Below are 23,527 nucleotides of genomic sequence, written 5' to 3' on the forward strand. Positions count from 1 at the left end.
CATAAGGGGGTGTGGTCTTGGGCCAATTTGACATTGCCAATAGATTTTCTTAGGAATGACACATTGTGGAATGCCTGGACACAGTGATTAGCTCTGGTTACCAACATATTTAGAGCAGTATAAAATGATGGGATAGGGTTAGTGTTATATACCTCGACAATCAGCGAATCATGGTTCAAACCAGCCGGATTATAAGAGATATACTACAGGTACGACATCACAGCACTTCTACGGCTCTAATTGTGTCGGTATCTCGGGCATCTTGGGTTTGTGGAATATGGCCAATATAGTATTTGGCCAATATAGCATTTTTATAAGGAACAGCCAAGCTGAAATAAAACTTTTTTTAAAAAGAAGAAAAAAAGAATGAGATATTCCTGCGTCTGACAACATGAAATAGCAGGTATTAGGACGCTATGATTTTCATAATAAGAAGCCCTTTTCCCATCATGTGCAATGTCATACTATTCTTCCTAACCTCACATTAGAAAAGCCTTGCAAAACAACACATCAATGCCCTTTCAGAGATGGGACAACATCAGAACAGTCTTACCTACAAATAGCACTTGTTCCATGCATTATGTATAGAAAGAGTGGCTTATGTTCAAAGCCCAGTGTAATCTGCTATAGAGGAAAGGCAGGTTAAACCCTAGCACGTCCTGAGTAGAGCTAGATGGAAGCTATGACTCATTTCCTACAGCAACACTGGCTCTCATGTAACGGCTAATAGTAATAATAAAACATTCTCATAAAAATCCTAGAAAATAAGGGTAATAAAGTATGAAAATATCCCCAAATCTTCTTGGGTATATATAGGGTATATATAGGGTATAACTTTTCAGTGTTTGAATTTCGCAAAAGATAATATTGTTAATATTGAACCCTGTAACAAGACAAAAATGGTTAAGTTCAAAGAGTGCAACCATGCATTCAACACAAACTACTTGTACATTTGTCCCATATCACTTCATCAAGCATAAACATCTAATTAAGTAGCATGCAGTGTGTGTGTGTGTGTGTGTGTAGTGCAAGTTCATCAGAGAGTGTGTGTAGGAGGAGTGTAATGTGTATACATGAGCTGATCTTGTCCTTACTGGGTCCCTTCAGAAGTTGGCATTGCCCTTTTCAATGACTATTTACATTGTTAAATGAACACGTATGTTTGGAGAACAGACAGAATGGCTCATGTTGGAGTATCTCAATCAGTCAATACAGTAATATTCTGTCCCAAATGTTTCCCTAACCCCTATCTAGTGCCCTTCAAATGACATAGACAACAGTGCCATACACAAAGGTAGTGCACCAATTAACAACTAGTGGGCCATTACGGACGCATTTCAAATGAACAGTCATTCTTACAGGCTGTGGCTGTCACTTTAATAGGAGTCGACTTAGCATATCATAATAGGCACCACACTCAGCTGCTGCAGCCAACCGGAAAGCCCCTGCCTGCCTATTGGCTGAGGCCGCGGAGGATGCCTTGTGCCGCTCGATAGGGGGTTTCTCTTGTTCTTTCTCTCCGTTCTCCCCTTGCCCGTGCTCATCCGTTCATCCGCTGTCGTCAGTGGGACCCAGGCAGTGGAGAGCGGAGCAGAAAACAGACTCTGAGAGACAGGAGATAAACTGCACAGCAGAACGAGAAGAGAGAGAGAGAAACGGAGATCAGAAGAGAGTCAGGGTCAGGGTGAGGGAGTAAGGGGGAAATATTTAAAGAGAGAGAGTAAGCAGATAGAGGGGACAGAGAGAGAAACAGAGAGGAGACAGAGGGAGAGAAAAAGAGAAAAAGGGAGAGAAATAAAGAGACGCAAGAGAGAGAGAAACAGAGAGAAACAGAGAGAAGAGAGAGAGCAGTCTGTCTAGCTCAGGTCCGCTGCTGCTGTATTAAATCTCTGGTCTGTCACACCAGCGCTCACCAGAGAAGAGACTAATGAAGAAGAGGAGAGAGGAGTGAGAAACGGTTTCGCTAAGGATTTCATCACTTCTGTTTATGGGACAAACAGTGATGGGAAACCAGAACAAACGTCTGTGACAAGATCAAACTTAAAGAATAACTGGGGGAATGGAAAAGTGCCTTTGGAAACATCTGTGGGAATGTGGACTGTGCATCTCCGTCTTCTGGGTCCACCTGTCTTCTGAAGACTGAAGGACAGAGAGAGGAAAAGGACAACAAGTCACATCTTACTGAACGCTGAACTTGTGTCAACAAATGAATCCAGCAGTAGCGGAGGATTTCCTACTAGGCACAATATGTTTTGGAAAGACAGGAATTCCTACTGACCTCTACTTCCTTTATTGACATTTTTCCAGGATTCTCCGACTTATGAATTGAGTTCATCACTTTCTACTGTTGCTTTTTTTTCCGGGGCTGCACAACTCCCTCCCTCATTCACACAGAGGACCACAGCCTCCTGTCCGGCGCCCTCACCCCGTCCTCCTCCTCCTCCTCCTCCTCCTCCTCCTCCTCCTCTTCCCCTCCTCTCCTGGTTGATGTCTTTTCCCTGCATGCTGTCCCACTGCTCGGCAGATCACCACACTCATGGTCGATGCCAAGGGCCGGAATATGAAATGTCTGACCTTCCTCTTGATGCTCCCGGAGTCCGTCAAGAGTAAGTCGGCGAGTTCCAAGAGCTCCAAAAAGGCGGTCAACAGCGGAGGTGCGTGCGGGGGTGGCAGCAGCTCCAAGCTCCCCCCGGTCTGCTACGAGATCATCACCCTGAAGAGCAAGAAGAAGAAGAAGATGGCAGCAGATATTTTCCCCAGTGCCAAGAAGCAGGGTGGCGGGTCATCGACTTCCACGGTACAGCAGTACCAACAGCAGAACTTGAATAATAACAACACGATACAGAACTGCAACTGGCAGGGGCTGTATTCCACCATACGAGAGAGGTACGTGGCTTCCCTGTACCCCTGCACACATCTGCTCCGTCTCCTCGGAGATCAGTGCCCCTTCCCTTGGCTCTGCCCAGTGTTTCCGGCCCGGTTCCAGGCTGACGTGGGTTTGCCCCACAGGCGGTTCTGGTCACGCTAAAATAGAACTTCAGGTGGTCAGGTGTACTCAAATGGGAGAGGTATGTGACCTATATAGACATGGGTCTTTCCATTTCTGACATTTAGCAGAGAGTTTCTAAAGTGAGTGCATACATTTTGGTATTAATGTCATAGTGGAACAAAAGCACAAGGCTTTGTGCTGTGATAAAGTGACAGTGATACAGGCTGAAGTTAGGAGCCAGGATCCTTCTGCATCACTGTCCTCTAGAATTTTCTTTTTTAAAGCTAACCCTTTGAGGTGTCCCAGGTTTAAATCACTACATGGTTCCATAGTGGAATAAAAACTGGCTGCTGAACTGGCTTCAAGGTTCAGACATGATTTTTAGGGCTATGAAGTCAGAGCAGTGCTGTGCCCCTGTTACAGTGGAGAGATACACACTGGATCTGGGTAGCACAGGCAGAACAGAAATATACACTGAATCTGGGTATCACAGGCAGAACAGAAATATACACTGGATCTGGGTAGCACAGGCAGAACAGAAATATACACTGGATCTGGGTATCACAGGCAGAACAGAAATATACACTGAATCTGGGTAGCACAGGCAGAACAGAGAAAAACACTGGATCTGGGAAGCACAGGCAAAACAGATATAAACCCTGGATCTGGGAAGCACAGGCAGAACAGAGATAAACACTGGATCTGGGTAGCACAGGCAGAACAGAAATATACACTGAATCTGGGTATCACAGGCAGAACAAAAATATACACTGGATCTGGGAAGCACAGGCAGAACAGAGAAACACAGGATCTGGGTAGCACAGGCAAAACAGATATAAACCCTGGATCTGGGAAGCACAGGCAGAACAGAGAAACACAGGATCTGGGTAGCATAGGCAAAACAGCAAGCATTCTCCTCCTGACCAACAAACAGGGAATTGTAAAGCAATGAGCCAGGCGTTCACTGAGATCTACAGCCTGACCATCACACCTGACTGTGCTCGAACTGGTACGGTAAATGTAGCTCGACCTGCCCTACATCATGTCTGAAGGATAAAGGGGTTGCCGTTGGCTGCTCTCACCACCAGGGCATGAGACCCGGTGTTTTCCCCACTCTCAGGGTCTGTTACTATCCCACTCTCAGGGTCTGTTACTATCCCACTCTCAGGGTCTGTTACTATCCCACTCTCCGGGTCTGTTACTATCCCACTCTCCGGGTCTGTTACTATCCCACTCTCCGGGTCTGTTACTATCCCACTCTCCGGGTCTGTTACTATCCCACTCTCCGGGTCTGTTACTATCCCACTCTCCGGGTCTGTTACTATCCCACTCTCCGGGTCTGTTACTATCCCACTCTCCGGGTCTGTTACTATCCCACTCTCCGGGTCTGTTACTATCCCACTCTCCGGGTCTGTTACTATCCCACTCTCCGGGTCTGTTACTATCCCACTCTCCGGGTCTGTTACTATCCCACTCTCCGGGTCTGTTACTATCCCACTCTCCGGGTCTGTTACTATCCCACTCTCCGGGTCTGTTACTATCCCACTCTCCAGGTCTGTTACTATCCCACTCTCAGGGTCTGTTATTTGCCAGACTATCTGAGCTAGACAGTGGACCTGTTACTGCTCCATTTCCTCTAAGGGAATATTATCTGAAAAGAAATACGGAGGTCCTGGACCTAAATACTGTATAACCTCCAGCACATTTTCCAGTCCACTGTAATCACTAGTAATGGGTGTTATGGTAATGGTGGGTCAACAGAGTGGGAGGTTCCATACAGACAGCTAAGCAGTCCAAAGCAGGTCTGCCAACGCTGTTCCTGGAGTGTTTGGTCCAGTTCTGTCCTGTTTCTTCTCAGTCTGTCCCCTCTCTGTCTCCCTCGATCACCTTCTGTCACATTCAGTCCCCTCTGAGCTGACAACAGTGAGTAGGGAATAAGTTCTCCTCAGAACCTAAACTCCTGTTCACACATACAAACAAATAGAATTGGTATTTTCAGCATTCAAATTAAATAAAATTGTTTGTTATGAGCTTCCTTAACAACAGGTTCATATTTAAACTGAAATGTTTTCTTATTGGCCTGTTTCTTAAAAAAATTAATTGAATAACAATAAGAATACCTACAAATAGAGAGGAATAAGGATATGTTCTATTTGCAGGACGTATTGGAACAGAGTCAGTGTGTGGGCTACAAGGTCATTTAGCTTTTTGTTCTTTTGAGAAGGGCCAGCAGCGAAGAAATGAACAACAATGTGATCAGTTTAATGTGTGCGCCTGTGTGCAAGTAAAGGTTAGTGGTAGGTTTTGAGTGCAAGTAAAGGTTAGTGGTGGGTTTAGAGTGCAAGTAAAGGTTAGTGGTAGGTTTTGAGTGCAAGTAAAGGTTAGTGGAAGGTTTAAAGTGCAAATAAAGGTTAGTGGCGGGTTTAGAGTGCAATTAAAGGTTAGTGGTAGGTTTAGAGTGCAAGTAAAGGTTAGTGGTGGGTTTAGAGTGCAAGTAAAGGTTAGTGGTAGGTTTAGAGTGCAAGTAAAGGTTAGTGGTAGGTTTAAAGTGCAAGTAAAGGTTAGTGGTGGGTTTAGAGTGCAAGTAAAGGTTAGTGGTAGGTTTAGAGTGCAAGTAAAGGTTAGTGGTAGGTTTAGAGTGCAAGTAAAGGTTAGTGGTGGGTTTAGAGTGCAAGTAAAGGTTAGTGGTAGGTTTAGAGTGCAAGTAAAGGTTAGTGGTAGGTTTAGAGTGCAAGTAAAGGTTAGTGGTAGGTTTAGAGTGCAAGTAAAGGTTATTGGTAGGTTTAGAGTGCAAGTAAAGGTTAGTGGTGGGTTTAGAGTGCAAGTAAAGGTTTGTGGTGGGTTTAGAGTGCAAGTAAAGGTTAGTGGTGGGTTTAGAGTGCAAGTAAAGGTTAGTGGTGGGTTTAGAGTGCAAGTAAAGGTTAGTGGTAGGTTTAAAGTGCAAGTAAAGGTTAGTGGTGGGTTTAGAGTTAAGAGTGAGTCTTTTTAATGCTAAAGAATTGTTGATCCTCACTTTGTTAGTGAACCCCACATGATGTTCGGTTAATGGTTCTTTGATGGGTGTCATCAGGTTCCTCTGCCTCTAACCACAGACATGTCCATGTTCTCGCTCTCAATAATAGATGAAAATTGTCTCGTTGTTGCTTTCATTTTTCTGCTGTGGGGATATGCCATTGAATTCAACCACCAGATTAGTCGTGTTTGTGTCTGAATAAGAAGGCTTGATGCATCTTTCTTTTTAATTGCACGGGAAGAGAAAACCTGATCCCAGATCATCCACTGTCAAACCCTTTAATACAGGCTTTCTTTTCAGACAACAATGCTATGGAAATTAGAACAATTTCAAATAAATGATTTGGTAATGTAATTTAGTCAATTTGCTGAATTATGAGTAGTACAGTTAGCGCTATACCCAATCGCTATGAGCTGAAGAGTTTTAATTAACCAAGTATTGAATTATTCCCAAAAGCCAGTAGAGCATTTAACTGCAGCACTCGGAGGTCCCCTGTTCTCCTCCTAAAATCAGAATAACAACCCATGTACTCAATTTAGTTTCAGAAATGAAATTGTGTGTGATTGAATGTGATTGAGTGTAATTGAACATGATTGTCCTGGCATTGAGTCGGGATAGTCGTTGGAGTTTCCTTGTTACATTGATTCTTTGATTCTTTCTTTCCTTCTCTTTGTATTCCACTGCATTTCCATAAATCACATTCCATCTTTATTTCTTTCTCTTCTCCTCCCAATGTCCTCACTCTCTCCTCTGCTCCCTCTCTCCTCAATACAAATAATGCTTCTTGAAATGTGGGGGGGGGGGTAATTTAGAAGAAATGAGCAAATGGTAGGTGAACCGTTTGCCTGTAACAACACAGAAATTCTGGAAAGAAGCTACATAATCTAATTCAAATGTTCTCACCCCATTGGCAGCTTTGGTTTTTTCTTGATTCAAGGCTTTTTTTATTTGTGTTTAGGAAATATTTTTTTCAATGCTTTCCTCTCTCCTATCTTTCCTTCCTCTCCTCTCCTCTCCACTCCTTCTTCTTGGCTCTCCATAAAACGGTGTCAGTGCAACGCTGCAGTGACCATCAACCTTTGACACAGTGGTGATCTGTTCTTTTCAGGAACTCTGTGATGTTCAACAATGAGTTAATGGCAGACGTTCACTTCCTGGTGGGACCGGCCGGAGGGACACAGAGACTACCAGGACACAGGGTAGGTTTAGAGGATGGGTGCTGAACCCCTGGTTGGTGCTGAACCCCTGGTTGGTGCTGAACCCCTGGTTGGGGTTGAACCCCTGGTTGGGGTTGAACCTCTGGTTGGGGTTGAACCCCTGGTTGGGGTTGAATTCCTGCTTGACAAACCAAGTCTTAACCAATAGACATTATCATGGTTCCTCAAGGTATATTTCATTATCTCAATCTTCTCTTATTACAAAAGCATAACACCAAATAACATTTGCTAAAGACTTTCATGAAGTGGACTCGTCAGTGCCCAAAAGTGAAAGATAATAATGAGGACTCTTTTGTGTCATTACTGTTAGAGACATAACTGTTTGTGACATCTCTGTTTGTGTCATCTCTGTTAGTATTATCCCTGTTAATGACACTACTGTGAGTGACATCTCTGTTAGTGTCATGACTATAAGTTTCATCTCTGTTTGTGACCTCACTGTTAATGACATCACTGTTAGTTTCATCGCTGTTTGTCTCATCACGGTTAGTGTCATCACTGTTAGTATCATTACCAGTTGTATCATCACTGTTAGTGTCTTGCCTGTTAGTGACATCAATTTTAGTTTAGTCTCTGTTAGTATCATTACCAGTAGTATCATTACTATTAATATCATTATCCAAATTATCCTTACTGGTAAAATCATGGTATTATACACATTTGACTGTGTAATTATCATCATTGTTAATAAAATTAACATTAGAATTACCATTCATTTTGATTTTATTCCCATAACTATCATCTCTGCTTGCGTCTTTACTATTAGTATCACTACTGGTAGGATAGGATCATTACTGTTCATTAGTGTTAGTAATATCACTTTTCATTAGTGTTAGTAATATCACTGTTAAAACCATCATTGTTAGTATTATCACTGTTCATTAGCGTTAGTAATATCACTGTTAAAACCATCATTGTTAGTATTATCACTGTTCATTAGTGTTAGTAATATCACTGTTGAAACCATCATTGTTAGTATTATCACTGTTCATTAGTGTTAGTAATATCACTGTTAAAACCATCATTGTTAGTATTATCACTGTTCATTAGTGTTAGTAATATCACTGTTAAAACCATCATTGTTAGTATTATCACTGTTCACTAGCGTTAGTAATATCACTGTTAAAACCATCATTGTTAGTATTATCACTGTTCATTAGTGTTAGTAATATCACTGTTGAAACCATCATTGTTAGTATTATCACTGTTCACTAGCGTTAGTAATATCACTGTTAAAACCATCATTGTTAGTATTATCACTGTTCATTAGTGTTAGTAATATCACTGTTGAAACCATCATTGTTTGTATTATCACTGTTCATTAGCGTTAGTAATATCACTGTTGAAACCATCATTGTTAGTATTGTCACTGTTCATTAGCGTTAGTAATATCACTGTTGAAACCATCATTGTTAGTATTATCACTGCTCATTAGCGTTAGTAATATCACTGTTGAAACCATCATTGTTAGTATTATCACTGTTCATTAGCGTTAGTAATATCACTGTTGAAACCATCATTGTTAGTATTGTCACTTTTAGTATCATCACTGATAATTTCATGACCATTAGTGAACACAGTTCCAAAGGACAGATCCTTTGTGCTCCACCCTCCATGTGTCCATCAGACACTGCTGAATTATTCATCTAAATACGGCTGAATGGTGGACAGACAGACGGAGGGGTGGAGGAGGGGAGAGTGAGAGAGAGGGTGTAGACACTCTTCAGGTGACACTCCATGGAATTATCACTCCTTTGTTTCTCTTATGTTTTAATTGGTCCCTCAGGAGCATTTCGATCCTTCAGGAACTTGAAATGACAGTCCCTTAGTGTCGGTTGAAACATAAACTGCCTATGCATGCCATGGTTGTTGATCAGAACATATAGATTTGCTGAGGCATGGATTAAATTTGTGTTGATCGTAAGAAATCCTTGGGGATAGTATTTGTTAGTGTTGATGTAACAAATCCGTATATGTATTTTTTATTTACATGTTTTTCTTAGTGTTATTGCTTTTTGGTTTATTCATAACCACAGATATGACACAGTCTTTTGTTCGATTAGTGGTAGATCTGTATAGAAATGCAAAACTAATCAAACGAAAAACTGGGACGCATTTGTAGCAACCAATACATGAGAAATAATGAATTCATTAATATAACATGCACATATGCATGAAAACACATACTTTCTACAAGTAAATGTTTATTTATGTTTACTTTTGTATAATGCAGTATAGGAGGGAAACAACCCCATTCTGTACTTTTCCTTGAAAAAATCTAATCCTTTTGTGTTGTCCTTAATTTCCAAGCTAATACACAACACATTGGTATTCATTGCTTACTTGATTGTAAGATCTGTAAAATATGTTAATGATCTCTATCCAAGTCTATGTTAGAGATGTCTATCGAAGTCTATGTTAGGGTTGTCTATCCAAGTCTATGTTAGGGTTATCTATCTAAGCCTATGTTAGGGTTGTCTATCCAAGTCTATGTTAGGGTTATCTATCCAAGTCTATGTTAGGGATGTCTATCCAAGTCTATGTTAGGGTTATCTATCCAAGTCTATGTTAGGGATGTCTATCCAAGTCTATGTTAGGGATGTCTATCCAAGTCTATGTTAGGGTTATCTATCCAAGTCTATGTTAGGGATGTCTATCCAAGTCTATGTTAGGGTTATCTATCCAAGTCTATGTTAGGGTTATCTATCCAAGTCTATGTTAGGGATGCCTATCCAAGTCTATCTTAGGGATGCCTATCCAAGTCTATGTTAAGGATGCCTTTTGTGTTGTCCTTAATTTCCAAGCTAATACACAGCACATTGGTATTCATTGATTACTTGATTGTAAGATCTGTAAAATATGTTAATGATCTCTATCCAAGTCTATGTTAGAGATGTCTATCGAAGTCTATGTTAGGGTTGTCTATCCAAGTCTATGTTAGGGTTATCTATCCAAGTCTATGTTAGGGTTGTCTATCCAAGTCTATGTTAGGGTTATCTATCCAAGTCTATGTTAGGGATGTCTATCCAAGTCTATGTTAGGGTTATCTATCCAAGTCTATGTTAGGGATGTCTATCCAAGTCTATGTTAGGGATGTCTATCCAAGTCTATGTTAGGGTTATCTATCCAAGTCTATGTTAGGGATGTCTATCCAAGTCTATGTTAGGGTTATCTATCCAAGTCTATGTTAGGGTTATCTATCCAAGTCTATGTTAGGGATGCCTATCCAAGTCTATCTTAGGGATGCCTATCCAAGTCTATGTTAAGGATGCCTTTTGTGTTGTCCTTAATTTCCAAGCTAATACACAGCACATTGGTATTCATTGATTACTTGATTGTAAGATCTGTAAAATATGTTAATGATCTCTATCCAAGTCTATGTTAGAGATGTCTATCGAAGTCTATGTTAGGGTTGTCTATCCAAGTCTATGTTAGGGTTATCTATCCAAGTCTATGTTAGGGTTGTCTATCCAAGTCTATGTTAGGGTTATCTATCCAAGTCTGTGTTAGGGTTGCCTATCCAAGTCTGTGTTAGGGTTTTCTATCCAAGTCTATGTTAGGGTTGTCTTCCCAAGTCTATGTTACAGATATTTACCCAAGTCTGTGTTAGGGCTGTCAATCCAAGTCTATGTGAATGATATCTATCCAAGTCTATAGTACAGACCTTTTTCCAAATCTGTTACTGGTCCATAGATCTCTTTGTGCTGAAATAGACTCCCGAAAATTGACACGTCAAGACTGACATGTCAGGCACTAAGCTAGCTAACCATCAGAATAGCTAATAGCTAGGGTAGACAGGTCTAGAACCAGGCTAGCTAACCATCAGAATAGCTAATAGCTAGGGTAGACAGGTCTAGAACCAGGCTAGCTAACCATCAGAATAGCTAATAGCTAGGGTAGACAGGTCTAGAACCAGGCTAGCTAACCATCAGAATAGCTAATAGCTAGGGTAGACAGGTCTAGAACCAGGCTAGCTAACCATCAGAATAGTTAATAGCTAGGGTAGACAGGTCTAGAACCAGGCTAGCTAACCATCAGAATAGTTAATAGCTAGGGTAGACAGGTCTAGAACCAGGCTAGCTAACCATCAGAATAGTTTATAGCGAGGGAAGACAGGTCTAGAACCAGGCTATGTTAGATTAGTTTTAAACAGGTCTGGTGACAGGATTGCTGTTTCATAGCTATATAATTATAGAGTAAAGTACAAAGTAAAAGTATTCGGCTGGGTTTGGCTGTGTTCAGTACTTTAGGGAAGTTTGTAATCAAGACCTAAATTACCAGGTAAAGGCAGTTTGTAATGAACCATTTGGTAATACAATGAAAAGGAAGAATTGAATAATTAGCAATTTTGGTGACTGGTTAGTTACGACCAACTACTTTTGGTAATGGTAATTTAAATCTTACAGTTTTTCCCAAATTGCTGACAAGCATCCATCAATACTGAACTCTTTTCTCATTCATACTCCACCACCTGCAAAACAATATATTCACAGCACAAGTTTTTGCATATGCTTACAAACTATTCTCAAAACTGTTAAAACACATTCAAAACAGAATGATGGCAATTGTTGTGCATTTCTGCAGCAACCAGATTGAAATCTATAGAATATGTTAGCAGAATATTTAATCATTCCAAACACAGTTGATTGCAGTTTCAGCTGAAAACCAACCCTAGTGTTGTACACTGTACCCTTTGAGAGAAACGGTGAACGTGTGAAAGAACTCCGGTATCAATATATCCAGGTAAGATGTCTGTTCAATAACCAAACAGGATATTTACACATTTACACATTATGTAAAATACTGTAAAACTGTGGATTTACTGTTTTTTAGAGAGAAATGGAGATGAATGCCAGTCAAACTGCACATAAATTCATCTTTCTGGATGAAGCTGAACCTGACAAAAACAAGCCGCAGTGGAAGAAATGTGATTGGATAGAGAGCCACCATGGATGTCCCAGGCCAGAGAGGAGCTAACATCACAATGTGAGCAGCAATATACAATGATGGTTTGCTGTTACACAAACCACTCAATGGCCCCTACAATACAGAGAGGCTAGTGAATATATTATACTTGTTGGTGTTTGTTTGTTATTATTGCAGTCCTGGAATTTTGGGAAATTATTTTTTTGTTTGTTTTTATTTTTCAAAAATATAATTTACTATATGCAAAGATAAAATAAATAAATAAAGGATATTACTTCAAATTGCTGTATTTCTGATTCATTCTTGTTCCGTATACATTAGTACAGTCAATGTAGTGATGTGTTTTTCTTATTCTATAATCAAATACTGATTTATGGGAGAAAAAAAAATCTAACTTACAAGATCAAAGTTCATACTTTCTGTAATGCTCCCTAGTGTTAGTGTTTTTTAGGTCAGTGTGTTATGAGTGACAATATGTGTTTCTCCTCTTCTGTTTATTTTGAGACAGTTTGAGTGAGTTTTGGAGGGGAGATTAACAGTTTGGCCAAGATGCATGTTAGAAATGCAGACCGTGTGAAGAGTTTAGCAATTGTGGTTTCAGTATTGACAGGTGTGTTAGCAATCGGGAAAAACTGTAATTAGAAACTTCCCAAAACTGGCGAACACAACCAAGTACTTTTGCTTTATACTTTAACATTTTTAAATAGACATTCTCCTTAGCAGGATGGACATCTCACATGTGTATGCGTGTTTGTATTTTTGCTTTAAGAGTTAAAATGTGGACAAAAATGTTGGTACAGTAGCAATCAAGAACAGATATATAAAACAGTGTGTGTGTTTTTATTTTTGTGTTTGTGTGTATTTTCATGTTTGTGTGTATGCTTTTGCCTGAAAATTTTTGCTGCACTGTCAGTCATTCTTGTATCGTAGAACAAGATTCAAGTGAACGTTCGTCCATATTCTGAGGGGCCTTTATCCATCCAAGTAATTAGATTTATATAATCTATGTCCTCCCAGCCTGACCTCGTTATAGTATTTACCAGAAGTGGCATGAATTATTACTCCCTGTTCATAATGCTTTAATGGGCATTACCCTTCTGTCAACAGCACATTATCATCACCACTTGACTATGACTAGCTTGCTACTTGGTCCTCGGTTTTAAATCTCAGTGACAGTTTAATTTTTTTGGGTTGTTGGACAGAGCCAAAGCCGAATCTGAGTCAGTGAAAGCTGTCCTTGAGTTTTCTGCGCGCTGAGTATTGCTTTAAAGACAGAATATTTGGTTAACCAACAGAACACTGTAATGAAAATATCCTAATATCGGGACCTGACATTCCTATGTAGACATGGTGTAAAATAAATATTACTGTTTGAAGCATCTCATCTTCCCTATTCACCCCTCACTGTCCGTTAGGAGCATGAAATGTTCAAAATACGTGACGTCATTTGGAGAATCAGTTTGCTCCGGTTCAGAGCGATGCCAGTACAGAAAACTACGTCACCAGATAGATTTGAAGCAATGAACATTAACATAAATATAAAAAAACAACACATCTAAAAAATATACATAGATATTTGTCTTAATTTAATGTATAGATGCTTATGTCTTAAACAGTCAATATGCCTCAGCACAACTAGTTTTGACAAGGAAGGCTTTTCAGACCTTTCTAAAACTCGGCAGTGTTTCTAGCTATTGTTTATGGCTTTCTCATGTGATCAATATGCTTTCCATGAATCTATTTAAATGGAAATCTAGATTTTTCCCTTCCCATTTAAATTAAGGATTGTTCTTAAAATGTAGCCCACTACCTGCTACTCATATTACTCCCAGAATGCATTTCGGAGCTGAACCTCCATGAGTCAGCCTTATTCATTTAGCAGCGTAAATTATATTGGCCTGTGATTGGTCGGCTGAGATGCACTTTGCACATTTTATGGAAAGCAGTTACGGAAGTGCAGCGGGTGCATCCAAAATGGCACCCTACTTTATGCAGAACACAGTGCACTACAAATCAGAACCCTATTGGGCACACAGAGCCATTTGGGATGAACAGATTGTGGTTGATTGGACTGCACTCAGCCTGACATGCGTGTACACACACACACACACACACACACACACAGATCATAAAGGCCTGCTCGGCAGATCGTCATCATGCTCTGTTGGCAGACTGTGTGTGTGTGTGTGTGTGTGTGTGTGATATCCATTTGGCAAGCGTTCAGCTATGCATTATGATTTTATTTACCGGCTTGTGATGGGAGAGCCACGGCAGTGTGACATGTGCTGTCATGGTTCATTATTTAGACCAACCTCTCCTCTCGCTCACAGTCTGAAAGCACATCCGTGTCCCACGGAATTTCAATTGTATCATCACTAAAGTGGAGTGGTGACAAACGAATGACCATCTCTGGCTATCTCAGCTCGACCGGTTATAGGAGCGGACTACGACACTAGACTTTCAGCACTGTCAAAATAAGCTCAAATGGTTATAGCTGATTATAGCATTATAGGGACTCAAATTAATTAACCCTCCTTAGGAAATAGGTTATGTTGCCTAGTGTTTGAGCATCTGATCAGTAACAAATGGTTGCCAGCACAAATCCCTTAACCGTCAAGGTGAAAGTTCTGTAAATCCTTAAGGAATGCAGTTAATCCTATTTGCTCTCCACTAACCGATACATTTCCACTGTGGGATATGAATATGGTTAAAAGAGGAGTTTTAGTTTAACCTTGTGTACAAGTGACAACTGAAATAATGAAATCCTTTAATTGAATGTGCCTTGCGTAGAAGTAATGCCTGCAACAAAAAAAGCAATCAGAGACCCTAAACTAGGGCCCAGAACCACCACGCCTTGTAAATTATAACCAAGTCACAGAGTCACTAAAATCAATTTATGTTGAACCTAGAATCTACAGCTAAATGGAGACAGATGGGAATCCCAAAGAAATGGAAAGACCAAAGAGGACAACTACAGTATATATGAAGACAATCGATACACACCATAAGGAAGATAGACAATACCATTATAAATAACACCATGAAGGTCTGTGCAGAGACCTCCAACCTGAATGGATTCAACAGTCTTACCTGCAAAGAAATGGAACAGATGGAAAATTTGAACCAAATGGGTGGCAACTTTAAACCAAGTATATTGCGATATAATCTATTGGGTGCACAAGAGACGCTGACCTGACCTGAGAAAAGATACGGAAGAACTGCAGAATTCTCACTTTGAAAATTGCACACAAATATGAAGTAAAGCAGGGGGACCTCACAAAATGCTGAATTAAATTGTGCTTTAATCAGATATATAGCAAAGACACGGTATATAGCCAAGAATTATACTGATGTAGAATTACTGAAGTGGGAACAAACAGATGAGAATATTAAAGCGTTAACCACTGGGGAAGATGAGCCACACATAGTCATTACAAAGAAGGCGGGAGGAGACTGAAGAATAACAACCTCTCTACTCTAGAGGGAAAACTCTTGGAAAAGTCCTACGAAATACCACTGTGACATCACATCAAACTGCCAGCCAATCGGTGGGGAAGGCAGGAATCTAAGACTCCAGAGTTAGATGATGCTTTAGAATGTGCCCTCTTTATATACCCACAACACACCTCTGGGAACGAGGCCTCCTTCATTCATCCTCAAAGTAGTTCATCCTCAAAGAGCTCAGAAAATAAAAGCACTTAAAAAGATTAAATAATGAACTAATTACAAGAAATGGACATAAGCTGCTGTCCCCAGAAAACAGCAATAATAAATTAATTAAATCTATGATGTGAAAATGATCACATATTAAATCAAGTGAAATTTGACACCCCCACAAATAAAACCCATAATATAAAATGACACCCATAATAAAATGAAATGCACATCTTCTAAATGGAGGTGTGTGTGTGTGAGAGAGAGTTTGTGGGTGGGTGTGTGTAGGTGTAAAAGGGCATGATTGTACATGTAGCTATGCACAAGTGCTGCGTGTCTGTTTGTGTGTTCATGAACACGAGTGTGGGTATGTGTGTGTGTGTGTAGAAGGGAGAGAAGGAGAGAAAGAAATTGTGTGCTTCGGTGTGTGGGTGTGTGTGGGTGTTTGTGGGTGTGTGTGGGTGTGTGAGAGACACACAAAGACTGCTGAAATGTAGAGGAGAAATAAGCAAAAGTAAATGATCACGATGTTTTAAAATAAACAGAAGAATAAGACATTTGTTAGTCAGGCAACAGCAGAATCAGCTCTCAGAGGCCATGCATCATCTGGAACCGAATGTTTACTGTCGCTGAGTTACAATAAAACTATTGACATTTAACCAGCGGACTTACATAACACACGTGCTGACATATTAGTCATATTTCATTTATTTCATTTTTCCTATGAAACAACACTCTAAATTTAATTTGTCTTCAGGGAGGCACAGCTACCTGACACCTCCCTCCCTCCTCTTCATGGAGGCCCAGCTACCTGACACCTCCCTCCCTCCTCTTCATGGAGGCCCAGCTACCTGACACCTCCCTCCCTCCTCTTCATGGAGGCCCAGCTACCTGACACCTCCCTCCCTCCTCTTCATGGAGGCCCAGCTACCTGACACCTCCCTCTCTCCTCTTCATGGAGGCACAGCTACCTGACACCTCCCTCCCTCCCCTTCATGGAGGCCCAGCTACCTGACACCTCCCTCTCTCCTCTTCATGGAGGCACAGCTACCTGACACCTCCCTCACTCCCCTTCATGGAGGCCCAGCTACCTGACACCTCCCTCCCTCCTCTTCATGGAGGCCCTGCTACCTGACACCTCCCTCTCTCCTCTTCATGGAGGCCCAGCTACCTGACACCTCCCTCTCTCCTCTTAATGAAGACCCTGCTGCCTGATACCTCCCTATCTCCTCTTCATGGAGGCCCTGCTACCTGACACCTCCCTCTCTCCTCTTCATGGAGGCCCTGCTACCTGACACCTCCCTCTCCTCTTCATGGAGGCCCTGCTACCTTACACCTCCCTCTCTCCTCTTCATGGAGGCCCTGCTACCTGACAGCTCTCTCCTTTTCATGGAGGCCCTGCTACCTGACACTTCCCTCTCCTCTTCACGGAGGCCCTGCTACCTGACACCTCCCTTTCTCCTCTTCATGAAGACCCTATTACCCTTCAAGTAAACTTAACTCAAAGGTTTTCTGAGCTTATTTCTCACCTTTTCTCTGCTCTCTCCCTGTTTCCTGCTCTAATGAATGGTATCTCCCCTCTGATCTTACCTCCCCCCAATCCTCCCCCTCCCCTCATGTTCTCTCCTCCTCCCCCTCCCCTCATGTTCTCTCCTCCTCCCCCTCTCCCTTGTCTTTAGCTGTGAATCTTCTTCTGCGGTATTGTGTTGGCATCCAGTTTCATCATTAGCCAGAGAAAGTTTATTAGCCTCTCGGAAGAGAAACTTCCGTACTCTCTTCCTGCGCTTAACGTCTCATTAAAAAAGACTCTCAAAGTCTCAACGGCAACGAACTTTGTACAGCGCAGAACCTTTGACCCATGCCCGTGAGGCTGTAAAGCACCATTCATTCACGGATTGTGGTGTCATTCCTGACAGATCCCCTCTTGTTCTTCTTTGTAGCAAGAGAGCAGAGAGGCAGGCGAACGTCCTGTTTCATGGTGGGAGGTGGTGTCCTCAGTGGGACCCTGTTCTCTGCCTCCAGCACTGCTTTTGACCAGGCCCTGGCTGTGACACATGGGAACCATGGTGTCATCTGAGGATGAGTGTGTGTGTGTGTGTGTGTGTGTGTGTTTCTGGCCCCGGGGGGGTTCTCATCATTACAACAGTAGTCAGGCGGTGCTGTAGAATGTGGGTGAATCGTTGTGTGTGTGTGATCCAGCATATTTCACGGGCACATTAGGCCTAGTTGAGAAGGGGGGATACATGAACCAGTGGGTACACGAATGAATGAAACAGCATGGCATGGACCTTGTCTCTCTGTCTGAATGTATGAATACAGTTAAGATGTCTCTCTCTCTCACTTTCTTTCACTCTCTCGAGTGGTCTCTCACTCCTATCTTTTTCTTTAACTCGGTCAGTGTTACTTTCCATGTCTTTCTCTCTGTCTCCCTCTCTCCATCACTCTGTCTCTAAATAATCTCTATTGACTTTCTCCAACAGTATGTTCTGGCTGTGGGCAGTTCTGTATTCCATGCCATGTTTTACGGGGAGCTCGCGGAAAACAAGGATGAAATCCGGATTCCGGACGTAGAGCCATCAGCGTTCCTGGCCATGCTGAAGTAAGCAGGGATGCCTCTGCCACTATGCTCTCTCTTTCTGCCTCTCCCTCTCTCTCTCTCCCCCCATCTCACCCTTTCTCTTTTTCTGCCTCTCCCTCTCTCTCTCCCCATCTTTCCCTTTCTCTGCATCTCTCTCTCTCTCTCTCTCTCATCTTTCTCTCCCTCTCTCTCTCCATCTTTCTCTCCCTCTACCTCTCCATCTCTCTCTACCTCTTTCTCTCCCTCTTTCTCTCTCTCTCTCTTTCTCTGTCATGTGGTTCATGCCCCTATGTGTGTACTGAGTGATATAGAACCCAGAGCATCCCCCAAATCCAACCCTATACCCTATAAAGTGCACGGATGCCCATAGGGCTCTGCACAGTACTGTCCTACGAAGGGAGTGTGGTGCCATTTGGGACACATGGGTGTGTGGGAGTACACCAGCTACTCTCAGATGGATTCAGCCCTGAGCCTCTGCTGCAGCCTGGAGCCCTGTGTTTTATCAGTCTATTTTTACCTCATATTCCCTGTCCTCCACCAGCTATGACAGCACGCTGCTGTTGTGCTCACAAGATAAAGAGAACATGACAACAGTGTGCGTCCTCTAGAATGCGTGGGTAACACACCCCACAACGTCCATGTCCCCTGTGCCTCCCTAGTCTGTTCACTAGCTTGATCTGGGTCCGATAGGGCCCATAAGGTCCAGGGAAAAGAACTACTGAACGAGGTGCCATTTGGAGTCGTGTTTGACCTTGAGCAGAGCCTGTGTTGTACCCTTGAGAATATGAATGTCATAGGTAGATGTATATTTACCAGAAATGTCCTGTACTGTAGCCATAGAAAGGAGAGTGACTATCATCACTAAGTTGAATGGAGACTGTCTGTTCTAGCTAATCAGTTTCTATGACAGTAGTTCCGTTTGGTCCGTGACAAGCCACATCACCCCATCCACAGTGTCACCAGGCAGGGACAAGGAACCAGGCTGCTTCCGCTGTGGTGGCCGATGCTGGCTGGTGAAACGTAGCGTTGGTGAACGGTATAGGGCGACGTTTTGACAATGTGATGCCACTGTTGACCATAATTGGTCATCTACATAACACTGCTCCTCTGAAGCTAAGCAGGTCTGGGCAGGTTAGTCCCTGGATGGGAGGCCAGATACTCCTGGAAGTGGTGTTAGAGGGCCAGTAGGAGGCACTGTTCCCTCTGGTGTTATTGTTAAATCCAAATGCCCCAGGCATTTGCCCCATTCTTTCTAACCCACCTGTGTGTCTCCAGGTACATCTACTGCGATGAGATCGACCTGAGTGCCGACACGGTCCTGGCCACGCTCTACGCAGCGAAGAAATATATTGTGCCCCATCTGGCCAGAGCCTGTGTCAACTTCCTGGAGACCAGCCTGTCCGCCAAGAATGCCTGCGTCTTGCTGTCTCAGAGCTGTCTTTTTGAGGAGCCGGAGTTGACACAGCGATGCTGGGAGGTTGGTGATCAACACTTGTTGTCTTTTTGCAAGTTTCTTAAAATAGATATTAGATGGCGAGAGAGATTTCATGGTACATTGACCCATAGAGCGCAGGAGAGTCAGAGTCCACTAAATCAGGGCAGGCCACTTTCAAGGTTTGACTAAATGGGAAATCATTGGTTCTTAATATGCACAAACTTGGATTTCGCCACCTTTTGTTTTTTGTGATCCCTCTATGCCAGTGCTCCCCACTCCTGGTCCTCGGAACACCAAGGGGTGCATGTCTTTGTTTTTGCCCTGGCACTCACACACCTGATTCAGATTTCTCCCTAGCACTTACACACAGATACCAAGTTTTTAATCTGAATCAGGTGTGTGAGTGCCAGGGCAAAAACTAAAACATGCACCCCTTGGTTGGGAAACACTGCCCTAGACAAACACCTAAACATGCAGAAACATAATATGGGCGATTCCAGACAACCGAAAGTGTCCATCACAATCTCTACCCAACAGGTGATTGACGCACAGGCAGAGCTGGCTTTGCGTTCTGAGGGGTTCACAGACATCGACTCCCAGACCCTGGAGAGCATCCTGCAGAGGGAGACGCTCAATGCCAAAGAGGAGGTGGTGTTCGAAGCAGCACTGAGCTGGGCCGAGGCTGAGTGTCAGAGACAGGACCTCACCGCCTCCATCGACAATAAAAGAAAGGTAATACTAACAGTATCAGAGATGGGATGGATATGGATGGGTTATTGGATGGATTGATACATTAATGGAGGGATAGATTGATAAAGATTTGACCACCTTGTTGATGTTCAATTCAATTCAATATTTGTTACTTATATACAGCTTATGACTTCTGCCATTTTTGAATCTTTACTCTCCAAGGTCCTGGGAAAAGCAGTGTTCCTGATCCGCATCCCCACAATGGCTTTGGACGACTTTGCCAACGGTGCCGCCCAGTCTGGCGTTTTGACTTTAAACGAGACTAACGACATCTTCCTGTGGTACACCGCGGCAAAGAAACCTGACCTACAGTTTGCCAGCCAACCCCGGAAAGGTCTGTCTCCACAGCGATGCCACCGCTTCCAGTCCTGCGCCTACCGCAGCAACCAGTGGCGTTACCGGGGACGGTGCGACAGCATCCAGTTCGCTGTGGACAAACGGGTGTTCATTGCCGGGTTTGGACTCTACGGCTCAAGCTGCGGTTCAGCAGAGTACTCAGCCAAGATTGAGCTCAAGCGCCAAGGTGTCCTACTCGGGCAGAACCTGAGTAAATACTTCTCAGATGGTTCCAGTAACACATTTCCTGTTTGGTTTGAGTACCCAGTGCAGATCGAGCCAGATACGTTCTACACAGCATCCGTGGTTCTGGACGGGAATGAGCTGAGTTATTTCGGACAGGAAGGAATGACCGAGGTGCAGTGTGGGAAGGCAACATTCCAGTTCCAGTGCTCATCGGACAGTACCAACGGGACAGGAGTCCAGGGGGGACAGATACCAGAACTCATCTTTTACGCTTAACGGGATATTCACACTTAATGAGATAATCAGTGACCCATCAGATAATCAGTGACCCATCAGCTACTAGACACAATCCGGATATGGCAGCTCTTGCTAGCAGGTTTTGGCTAAAAAGAAAATTGTAGAAATTCATGGTGTTTGATGGATAAACCCACAGGAGGAGACTTCAACGTCTTGATCATTGATTATCTCGACAAGTGTGAGCAAGTTAAACTGTCAGTAGAGTAGAATGGACTAGACAATATCTTTGGACCCCAGGATTCCAGTGGAAATGTGTTTGCTTTTAAGGGACCATTACGGAATGCAGACTTTGGCTTGTGGGCCAAAAAACCTGTTAATTTGAACTGCCTATTGTGAACATGTCTAGATTCTGGACAGTTTTTCATTTTCATTTGCTTGCTGTTCTTTCAGACCGATAATGGTTCCATTAGTGAACTACTGCAGGACTAAAATAATATGTACATTCAACATTATTTGGATTTCTGTTTCTTTATGTGCAAAAGAAAATAGATATAGAAGTGAATTATTTCCGACAAAATATAATTGAGGATTCTATATTGGTTCCAGAGGGTCTTACTTGGTGCCATGAATTATTCAAATAAAACAGACTGCTTAATGTCTGGTAAGTGACCTAGCAAAATAAATGTTTGAGTACCAGCAGTGGATTCAATATCATGACGTTTGAAATGTGTGTACTGTACATAGATCTGTATATCATGTAATATATACTTTGTGAGGTATCTTCTATGACTACATTGCTATGTGTTTCTTTTGTTGATGCTTGCATCCTGCACATAGATATACATTTATAGAGCAGCAATACTTCACTCATATTGTATCTTAATAATTAACCGACTGATTGATTAAACCATTCTACATTTCCTATTTCCCTAAGATTTGCACTTCACAAAGCACTCCCCTTTTCCAGTCAGATTGGAAAACCGGAGGCAATGAAAAGACATTGGTAATATTTCAAAACCAACAACTCACTAGATAATGTCAAACACTGTATTTGTAAAAAACTAAAGTCATAATAGTGACCAAAGGTAGCGATCAAAGGTGGTGGCCAAAAGAGTCCCCAACAGCTGCACTTAAATGGACATATTGTTAAATATGATGGTTTACTGCCACTGTTCGGCAGCATTTTTAATATGATATGTTAAACATATCAGTACAGACAGGGACAGGTTTACTGAGGATTGCACTGATGTTGTTTGTTGATGATTGTTGGGTTGTATCATTTACTTTGACGTGAGGCGGCTTTTTGATTTGCTCCTTCTACAAATAATTTATTGTGTAAAGGTGAAGACCACTCTGTCCACTAATAGCAGCTTGAGCATGGAATTGAGCTATAACATACAGCCACGGCATGTCTAAATTAACTATTTTGGCTATAGTAACTAACACCAAGAAGGTATCAGAAGCTGTCAGAAGCGATTTTGGCTTTACCATCTCACAATAAGATAATTTCTTAGCTGTGTCGGACAGTAACTCCACTTGATGCTTAGCTGACTAAGAGCTGGAGAGATTGATGATGACTGTGACGATGCTGGCATAGATGAGGATGGTGATGATGAAGTGACAGAGGTCCCCTTCTACTTGATTGTCTATGTTTTGTGTTAATGCCGTGGTTCGGTGCGGAGAGACCTAGGAATGTGTATGATTGTGATGTAATGCAAATAAACCAAACAAGGTACTATTTTCGTGTTTTTTCAGTCAACAAACTAATGTTTAGGTTTTTCAGTTAATTCAATGCAATATTTTGAGTGGCACTGTATAGTACCAGGACTTGCTATAGAAATTCTCCCCAATGTCAATTTTTTTTTTTATTTACTGCCATTTAAATAACTAGAAAGGAAACATCTCTAGCCATTTAATAAAATAGAAAAGAGACATATCCAACCATTTAATGGAATAGAAAAGAGACATCTCCAACCATTTAATGGAATAGAAAAGAGACATCTCCAGTCATTTAATGAAATAGAAAAGTTTCATCTCCAACCATTTAATGGAATAGAAAAGAGACATCTCCAACCATTTAATGACATAGAAAAGGGACATCTCCAACCATTTAATGGAATAGAAAAGAGACATCTCCAACCATTTAATGACATAGAAAAGGGACATCTCCAACCATTTAATGGAATAGAAAAGGGACATCTCCAGT

At 42.1% G+C, this 23,527-nt stretch overlaps 1 protein-coding gene across 1 annotated transcript; it reads left to right on the forward strand.

Annotated features, from left to right (window-relative positions):
• Positions 1–1,484: 1,484 nt before the first annotated feature.
• Positions 1,485–23,059, forward strand: btbd3b (BTB (POZ) domain containing 3b). Its single transcript, XM_013131824.4, has 6 exons — positions 1,485–2,886; positions 7,111–7,201; positions 18,280–18,398; positions 19,653–19,854; positions 20,350–20,544; positions 20,725–23,059. The coding sequence occupies exons 1-6, from the start codon at positions 2,537–2,539 to the stop codon at positions 21,358–21,360; spliced, it is 1,593 nt and encodes a 530-aa protein (XP_012987278.1). The 5' UTR covers positions 1,485–2,536; the 3' UTR covers positions 21,361–23,059.
• The last annotated feature ends 468 nt before the right edge of the window (positions 23,060–23,527 follow it).

Source organism: Esox lucius, chromosome 5 (assembly GCF_011004845.1).
Source record: "Esox lucius isolate fEsoLuc1 chromosome 5, fEsoLuc1.pri, whole genome shotgun sequence".
Lineage (NCBI taxonomy): Eukaryota > Metazoa > Chordata > Actinopteri > Esociformes > Esocidae > Esox > Esox lucius.